General features: G+C 42.9%; 1 protein-coding gene across 1 annotated transcript; it reads right to left on the bottom strand.

Annotated features, from left to right (window-relative positions):
• Positions 1-209: 209 nt before the first annotated feature.
• LOC112891200 (WAT1-related protein At3g18200-like) lies at positions 210-3,671 on the bottom strand. Its single transcript, XM_025958136.1, has 7 exons — positions 3,361-3,671; positions 2,729-2,791; positions 2,540-2,656; positions 1,972-2,212; positions 1,366-1,524; positions 699-850; positions 210-577 (listed from the first exon to the last, which is right to left on the bottom strand). The coding sequence occupies exons 1-7, from the start codon at positions 3,552-3,554 to the stop codon at positions 430-432; spliced, it is 1,074 nt and encodes a 357-aa protein (XP_025813921.1). The 5' UTR covers positions 3,555-3,671; the 3' UTR covers positions 210-429.
• Positions 3,672-9,382: the final 5,711 nt, after the last annotated feature.

Below are 9,382 nucleotides of genomic sequence, written 5' to 3' on the forward strand. Positions count from 1 at the left end.
TTACACAAGCATAATGATTTAAATGCATGAGAAGACATGAAATTTTAAATATGCACTTATGCATGCATGATTAACGTTAATGATGATGATTATGCCTTTAATTAGGAGTTAATGCATATGATTAACACTAGAGGTGTTACAACGTCCCCGGAGTATGCGCCGCTAGTGTATAGTAGATTGTATATGCATGTAGAGAACAACTTAGTGTATGGTGGATGCAACATTTATAACTTGTTGGATCAAAATGAAACAATCATACAACATCATGGATGCACTTTACTTTACCCTTAATTAAATGAGCCCAAATGTAATAGCTTCAGTTCCCTGCTTGTGGTGTGCTCTTAAGCCACAAAAACACATGTAACCTTTCGTTTTGATAATTAGTATCCATACTATATTTTGCAACATTACTCTCGAGTGAGAAATTCCTCATGGACTTCCGTATGTACTCTCTTCGTGAAGGAGATTCCGTGCTAAGCTTCTTTCAGCAAGCAGATCACTGTTGCTTTTGGTCTCTTTACCTTTCGCCCACAGTACACAATAGAGACCACCCACTATGATCACCGCACCTATGACTCTGTAATTGAAGAAAAAGATAAATTTTATCAGATGATTCTGGTAGCTAAACACCAATGTGGTGTTGCTCCTTCCTGCCAGTTGGGTTTCATTGTCAAATCTTTTTGGTGTGCATGCCTTACCCTCCAATGTAGAGTCTATCACCAAGGAAAATGGCCGCCAGGATGGCAACCATGACAGTTTGCAATGGCTGGAAGGCAGAAACGAAGAGCGGGCCTCCCTTACTTATGCACCAAATCATAACATACCAGGCAAGACCAAGTACCACAATACCCTGCGTTCGTTAGTACGCGCAAGAAGTTATTGTACATTCACCCAAGCTCTGTTTTGCCCCCTAGAAACATATCCTCTATCTAATCTTGTTTAGATGTTTATTTTTCTGAAATTCCATTTTGCTGATTCGATTTCACCAACATAAATAAACAAGTATATTAATATTAATTTATATTCTGAATCAGAACAACATTAGTTAAATCTGAGTAAGAACAACATAAGTTAAATTTGAGTAACATATTTCCACAAAAACAAGCAGGACAAAGTCTTCCTAAAACCCTCTCCAGTTCAAATTTACTCTAACGCATAATGCATAATAGTTTGTTGGCCAAAGGCCGGCCCACAAGCTAGTCACCAATATAAACTTCAGTTTTTAAACATATATATTGCGATAAACCATGAATTCGATTCAAAGAATGGTACCTTTTACAAAATCTTGAATAAGATATAATTAGCAATATGCAAAATAGCTCAAATTATGAGAAAATATTAAGGAACACATAGAAAGAGAATTACGGCATACAGGATGGTGAAAAGCTCCCCTCTAGAGTGCACCTTCCACCTCTCTATGTTGCTCTCAAAAAATGGTGCTACAGCTATGAGTTGGATGAGCCCCAATGCCAAAGTGATTGTAAAAAATGATAACTTAGCTGGGTATTTCTTCAAAACCGGGACCTGTTATAAGTAGATAAGTTACAAGAATCCTAAATACAAATTCTATAAGCCATAAAATTCCTGTTGTAAACTCTAAATCCAAAAGAGATTTGGTTAAGGAAAATAAACTGCAAAAAACTACAACAAAAAGTCAAGCTATGATGCCATATGACAAAGCCTGGAATTGTCTTGAGTGCCTCAATTCAAAACTGACACTGACATGAATGTAACTTACTGGCATTTTATTTCTTTTCTATATATGTTTTAGGACAAAATGGCTATAGTTCACTATTAACAATTCTCTGTTGCAAATAAAATGTGAAAATATGTTTTCCTCTGTATTAAGTTTTAAGTTAATCCACTCTTATCCGTTAGATATATGTCTATTTGGTACAAATAATAAGATACAAATGAAAGCTAGCCAACACCAAAATGAGTTCAACAGAAGGCAAAATAGTAGCAATGAACCTGCAGAACCATCCATCCAGACAAGCAAAGACAGTTCAGAAACATGATGAGACATCCAGCGATCCAGGTAAATCCTGGACTCGTGATAACGTTAATGTCTTTCAGTTTGTGGGTACCCTCTGAATCTCTTGTTAATGTCATCCCTTTGTAGAGGGTTATGATGGTCGCCCCTGCTATGGTCGCCACCGTGCCTGCTATTTTTGCCACCCCATGTCCGCTTTTAATATTGACCTGTTCAATTCTGGTTAAAAAGACAAGAAATGGCATAACAAGTATGATCAGTCTAATAACGTGGAAATGACAAGCTAGTCTAATGTTCCCAATTTCATATATCACATCCAGCTAGCTCAGGTTAAATAAAAAAAATACATATAGATGTTCATGCTACTATAAATTCACCTTTTGTTCATCAACTGGTTGTGCCTGCTTGGGCCAACACCATGGAAGTAATAAATAATGCACATGTTGACTTTCAGTTGCCAGCAAGTTTGCTTTAGGTGAAGTGCTTTGCATAACTCGTGAATACAAATTGCTTAGTGAAAAGCATCACATTTGCCAATTATATTACCTCAAAGCAGCAGCCATCACAAATGTGATTGCAGGGACCGAATTTTGGATGGCAGAGACATAAGTTGGTGACAAGTAGTACAAACCAAGAATATAGAACCCCTGTGTGAATGTAGTCCTGCACGGATCAGAGTTAGAAACCGTACTAAATTAGTACGGCCAATATGAAAGTAAATGCTATACACCTCACCCAACTGCAGCCAACATGAAGAACTCGGCCATCAAAAGTAACGTGAGGGGTGGCCTATCTTTCCTGCAGAGGGGTACGTATACATAATGAGATTTTTATTTTTATTTTTGACTGAGACAACTTAGCATAACGGTGCTTGAAAGACAGAAAGGATCTTATATAGCGCTCCTACTGGTCCAGATAATCAACTATTTTCGTCAAGTTGCTTGTCGATAAGTTGCATTGGGTGCTATATCACTTCAGTTTACCAGGTTTGTTTTGTTTAATTAATGGTCATCAGTACTTTTTTTCGTTCTGGATGTTTTGGAGGTCAGCAATTAAAACTTTGTCTTGCGTAAATACTTCGTCTTGTGTATACTTACGTGAAGACTTTGTATTGTGTGGACTTTATCATGGAGAAGTGCATGCAGTTTATGTTCGATTTTCCTTATAACCACCCACAAAGCAGATTCATAAGACGACTAATTTGTTCGAACTGCATCCCACAAAGCGAAACTGATAACTACGAAACTGTTGGCTATCTACCCATACCTTATCCGTAGCACTTGATCAATTGAAATGAACATCTATGATAAATCTGTAGATAATCAGTAACTTGTACAAATTAACAAAGGCATATTACAAATACTCACTTCTCGAGGAAGTAGGCAAAAGGAGCAACCACAGCAAGGGCAGAGCCATTCCTGTAGACGAGGAATGCCATCTTGCTGACGCCCATGTTGAGCGCGGCTCTAGACACGACATGGAAGCCTGCTATGAGCATCTCCAGCGCCAACACCGCTGCTACCAGCTTCACCTTCTCCTTGGCGCCCTCCTCCCTCGCCATGGATCCTTCCAACACTAACCTCACTAGCTAATTTATTCCCTTGTTGTTTATGAATTGTAGCCGGGGCGCAGGGCAGAAGGAAACTGTACAACGGCGAAGCAGTTTCAATTATGAATGTTAGTGCGGAAACGTGGCTGCTTCAATGCCTCTTATTTTTTCTGCCGGTGATGGATCAGAGACCCGAGGGTACAAATCGATGATGTTGATTGTCAAGTTTGGCAAATAGTGATTTAAACATGACCGCACTATTAGTTGCAAGCTGGCCGGACAATCAACAGTTGATTAAAAGATTGGGCTAACATTTGCTGGGTCGACAAAATTTGCTCTAATTTAAGGTAATGAATACTTTGATTAGTATCGTCCGGCCGGCAGTCTAGCAAATACTGTTGATTGTGTCCTCATGACGGATATTTACAGCAGCACCTCTAAGTGAAATGTCACCTGCTGCCTCCAAGTTGTTCAAAGGTTGACACTTGGCAGAATTTACTAGCTAGCGAATTGTGTGAGAAGTACAATGTTACCGAATTCAAATGATTCATTTAACTGGGTTTCGCTACGGTGTACTGAACTCTTTCAATTGGAGGTTACGTTCATCAAGGTTAGCAGAGCTGCTGGTTTACCCGAATCAAATTCCTATATATGATAGGAGCGGAGCTCGGCGCACGGCCAGCTATGCCACGTAGGCCAAAATTTCCCTTAGATTGTCTCGTTACGGCTGCGATCTCTCCCTTGACTTCATGTCTTCCCTCCGTTCCAAGTAAGAGTTACTGTACTCCCCCTCTGTCCGCGAAGCTTCCTGCTTGCTGCCGAGAAACTGTGGGCAGACCCTTTTTCTTAACCAGCCTCGTTTTACTGTGCGTTCTCCTCGTCTCGCTTCTTGCCGCCCTCCGCCGCCCAGCAGTACCATGGCGAGTCCCCACGCCAGCGGCGGCAGCGGCCGTAGCTGTAAGAACAGTTTTAAGCCAACTGCCGGTTATTATCTTTAAGACGAGAGAGCCAGCACATATTCGCTCAAAAGCATGCCACGTACTGACCCATGTCTAGAGACTTTAACAACCGACACGTCATTCTTTTAAAATGATATCAAATTTAGTAGCTCCGGTACGTGCTTGTCATGTGCCTACGAATAAGCACATACCGTCATATAATTTGCACATTACCGTAAGATCCATAGAGAGCATATTTTACATAACACAAGATCCAACAATAAGATTTTCAAAAAAGGATGGTTCAAATCTAAAATTAAAAGGTTCAAGCTCCACATTACAAGCCTTGGGCTCACGAATTAAATACTAAAAGAGTCATTAGTATAAGTTCAATATTTTCGTTATGCTCTCACAAAAGACGAGCTACGCAGCTGATAAAGAAACTAAAACGTGATAAGAAAATGACATCTTTACTCGAGAACGTCATTGTGACCACAACGACTCACTCCTCTCCCGCAACAAAATCGGCGGCATAGAAGTGACCAAACACAAACTTCGGCTCACCTGCAACATAGGTTAAAAGCAAAATGAGTACAAAGGTACTCGCAAGACTTACGCGAATAAATAAACAAGGATTATACAAAGGGGTTCAACAAGGATGAGGCTTTATGATTAAGTAATTATTGCATAAGCATGAGCTCTCTAATCCAACAACTAGTTTCCTAGTAAATTAACTATTTTGCCCAAACCACCACACAAGTTTTAGTTGATTAAAGGGAGAGCAAGTACTTGATCATAAAAGTGAGACATGAATCACTTCCAACGTACACGAACTTTCTACAAAAAAATCATGGGATATTTAGCTTGCTCGTGACTGAGAGCGCGGCAATTCGAATTGATTATTTAACCTTGCAAGTGTACTTGTTTATCCATACAACACAAGGACCATGCGGCTCACCCAACCGGCCAAGTTGGATAAGAGGTACTCGCATCAACCGTCCCCAACAAGCCTCAGCCATTGAGGGTATGCCTAGCTTACACGGAGAGTCACCTAGGTCCACTAGGGATACCCCTAAGCCTCTCTACATAGCCCAATGGCCACGCATCTAAGACTAAGCCTCAATGACCAAGACAAAGGAGGTAATAGGCTCATACTTCCTATGATTGGATATGTGGTAGCACGATAAGTTACTCAAAACTAACGTCATCATCTACGGACGGACCTTAAACGATTCAAGTGGACTATGCCTCCAAGACTCCTTTCTCTAGGCCATACCATTCCGCCCAAACCATGATAACATCTTTCCAACAAAACCATAATCGAACAAATGCGATCAAGAATAACCAAGTGAGTGTAGTGTGATCCTATTCCGATCTTTCCTTTCAAGTTATAAAATAAATCTAAGCATGGCTATGGAACTAGTCAAATTTAATTAGTTAACCAAACTATCATGTGATAAGAATATGGATAAACAATTCAAGGAATGGTAATGCATAAGAGTAGGTATAATAATGCAATAGATAAACATAATACATAATCATAGATACCCAAATGAGATAACTAAAACTAAATCAATTTAGGCGAGTAAAAAAATATCATGCTCAGCTGTTTGCCTCGGTTTTCTTCCGACTCAACTAAAAACTCTATGCCGGGCTCGGGCTCAACGGGCTCGTTCTTCGGCATTTCGATCACTAAAATGCATTAATGGATGCATATGTTAGCATGATGCTATGTTTGTGCATGATATGATAATGATATGAGAAATTAAAAAGCATAACATGCAAGGATACACAAACACGAGCTACTAACCAAACAACCAAGCATCACTAGCACTTAAGCAAGAAAATTTATAGCAAGAAATATCAACAAGAAATTTATACAATAAGCATAAATTATAAATTAATTTGAGCATGCAGAGAACATCAAAACAAACTCATGAAAGTTGGATTTGTAGAAAAAAATTTATAGAATTATTTATTAGCATGATAATTTTCAACTACTCTAAACAAGTTAAATCTTAAAAAAATATTCAAATCACTTAAAACAACTTCTAGAAAATTACCATGAGAGCTAGATAGAGGTAATAAGCTAACACAAGTGGATTTACCAATTTATCAGTTTTCAGGTAAAAGTTATGCAATAAACAAGCTTACAAGCAACAAACATGACATTAATCTAAAGTCCTAAGAACCAGTTGGTTTCTTGCAAAACAAAATACACCCTTGGATAGATAATTTAACAAGGGATCTAACAAAACTAAGTTTGGAAATTTTAGAGCACCAGTTAATTTAACAAGTAATTAAATCACTTTCACATAAATAAAGCATAACTAAGTTAATGTAACAGAAACAAGATATCCAACAATTTTATAAGGTAGACCTCAGTGCAAGGAATACAAAAGAACAAGAATAAATATTTTTGGACCACTACACATTTATCTACACATTTTACAAGATCTTAAGAGATTAAAACAAATCTTCAAAATGTTTTTGCACAAAAACCCTCGAGAAACCCTGGATCTACATGTTCTGCCCAGCACTAGAGGCTGATAAGCGGGTCCGGGGTCAAAGGAGATCTAGGCCGGGTCAAGGCCGAGCTAGGGGCGTTGATAGGACACGTGAACACGTGCTTGCGATGCGGAGCGGTGCAGCTCCGGCAGCCGGCGGTGAGGACAGCCGGGGCGGGGCAAAGGCGCGCGTATGTGCTGCGAGAGGGTGCGGCGAGCCTCACCAGCAAGAGGCGGAGGTGCGACGGGACGGCGGTAGGGGTTCTCCATGGCAACAACGGCGGCGACGGGAGGAGCTCGTCGGTACCCCTCTCCAGGATAGGGGAACAGAGAGGATTAGGGCTGGAATGGGTCGAGGAGGGCGACGAGAGGCCGTAGCCGCGAGGAATCGAGGCGGAGGTCACCGGAGAGGGCAAATCGATGGCGGCCGGAGTTGGGGAAGAAAGGAGGTGGCGGCGGCATTGGTGGAGAGGGGAAAAAATGCGGCTAGGGTTTAGGGAGGCTGTGGACGGGCTTAAAAAGAGAAGCGGAGCGAGGGCATAGGTGGGATTTCTCTTGCCCGGGGCTTCGCCGGCCGGTGAGCCACGACGACATGGCGAGCAGCTTTTGCTCGCCCAACAGGCGCGGGAGAGAGAAACGAGAAGAAGGAGAAAGGGTTGACATGCGAGCCCGGGTGAGGGAAAAGAAGGAAAAAACGTTGGTTCGACTTCAATTTTGAAAAATAAATGACTTCCCGATCTCCAAAAATCATCAAATTTTAACAGCAGCAAGATAAAATCACCAAGAATACAATGCAACAACAAACACTCAAAAGGATATTCTAAGGGCCTGTTTGGATCCAATGGAAAGAGAAAGAGAAAGTGTAAAACTTTTGCTCTTTTGCAATTTTTTTTGCACTTTTGGATCCAAACACCCCAAAGTGCAAAAGGGCAAATGCTACCGTAATTTTGCTAATTATGGATTAATTAGGCTTAATAGATTCGTCTCGTCATTTAGTCCTCATCTATGTAATTAGTTTTTTAATTAAACTATATTTAATACTTCTAATTAACGTCCAAACATCTGATATGACAGGAGCAAAAATTTTACCATTTGCCCTTTTGCCATTTGCCCTTGGATCCAAACAGGCCCTAAATTGCTCACAGAAAATAAACAAAACAACAGTTTTTGAAACCTCCATGAATTTTATACCTCGGGTTCGTTGTCACAAAATTAAGAAAAATATTTTAAATTCATCATTTTAAGTCTAATATTCAAATCAATTGTTTGGAGGCACAGTTGTATGGTGAAAATTAAACTTACTTCATAAGCAAGTATTCAAACAAAGCACAAAAATTAATTAACTCATGCCAACGCATGTACAAGATGCCTCATTATGCTTTAATGATACTTATGATGATATTGGTTAATTATTGATCATGTTTACCAAATTTGGGTCGTAACAGTAGCCTATCCCCACCCCCGCCGCTCTCTTCCTCTCATTGTCCGGGGGGCTCCTCGCGCCGTGGTGCTATTGCCCCTCGCTCGGCGCCGCTGCTCCCCGCCCGCGGTCGGTCCGGCCAGGCGAACGCGCGCGACCTGCCCGGCTTCGCCACTCCTCGCTCGCGGCCGGCTAGCCAGCGGCTGCCGCTCCCCACCCGCCGCCGGCTCGGCTTCGCCGCTCCTCGTTCATGGCCTGTCCGGCACCACCGCTGCCTGCCCTGCGCCCTGGTTCCTCGCTCGCGGCCAGCCAGGCGGCGAATGTCGCTCCCCGCCCACGGCAAACCCGGCGTCGTTGCTCTGCGCACGTGGCCGGTCCTGCCAGGCGGCGCGCACGGCCGGCTCGGCTTCCCTGCTCCTCGCCCACAGCCGGTCCGGCGTCGCCGCTGCCTGCCATGCGCCCCGGCGCCCCCTGCTCGATCCCCGCCGGATCCTCGCCGCCATCCCAGCCCATCCTCCGCCACCGCTCTGGCGCCATCCTCCCCGACCCACCGCCTGTCCTCGGGCCGCGGCGCCGCTGCCCCTCGCGCTCCTCGCCCACAGACGGTATGGCCGGCTGCGAGCGAGGCCGGCCAGCATCGCCGCTCCCGCGGTGGCGGCGGCCCATGGGGGCGCAGCGCCCACCTCCGTCTCCGTGCTCCCGGATACGCTCGACCGGGCCTCCGCCGCCTACGCGCGCAACGCCGCCGCCGTCGCCATGCTGCTCGCTTGTGCCAAAACATCACCGTCTACATAGACATCGTAAAAATTTCTTCTGTTAGAAATGTGACCACCAAAGTATATATGCATATACTCATCTCATAGACACTATCTATCATTTGTTTCAACTGACCAGTTGGTAGAATCGCGCCTTATTCATATAGTACACCAAGACGTACCTGTTGAGACTTATCACAAAAGCTCATGAACACCACCC

This window comes from Panicum hallii, chromosome 4, assembly GCF_002211085.1.
Source record: "Panicum hallii strain FIL2 chromosome 4, PHallii_v3.1, whole genome shotgun sequence".
NCBI classification, from domain to species: domain Eukaryota; kingdom Viridiplantae; phylum Streptophyta; class Magnoliopsida; order Poales; family Poaceae; genus Panicum; species Panicum hallii.

Coding starts and splice junctions, on each gene's coding strand:
- LOC112891200 (XM_025958136.1), bottom strand. CDS start 3,554: ATGGCGAGGGAGGAGGGCGCCAAGGAGAAGGTGAAGCTGGTAGCAGCG. Junction 2,213..2,539: donor GTGATGGCTGCTGCTTTGAG/GTAATATAATTG, acceptor CTTTTTAACCAG/AATTGAACAGGTCAATATTA. Junction 851..1,365: donor TTTTCACCATCCTGTATGCC/GTAATTCTCTTT, acceptor TAACGAACGCAG/GGTATTGTGGTACTTGGTCT.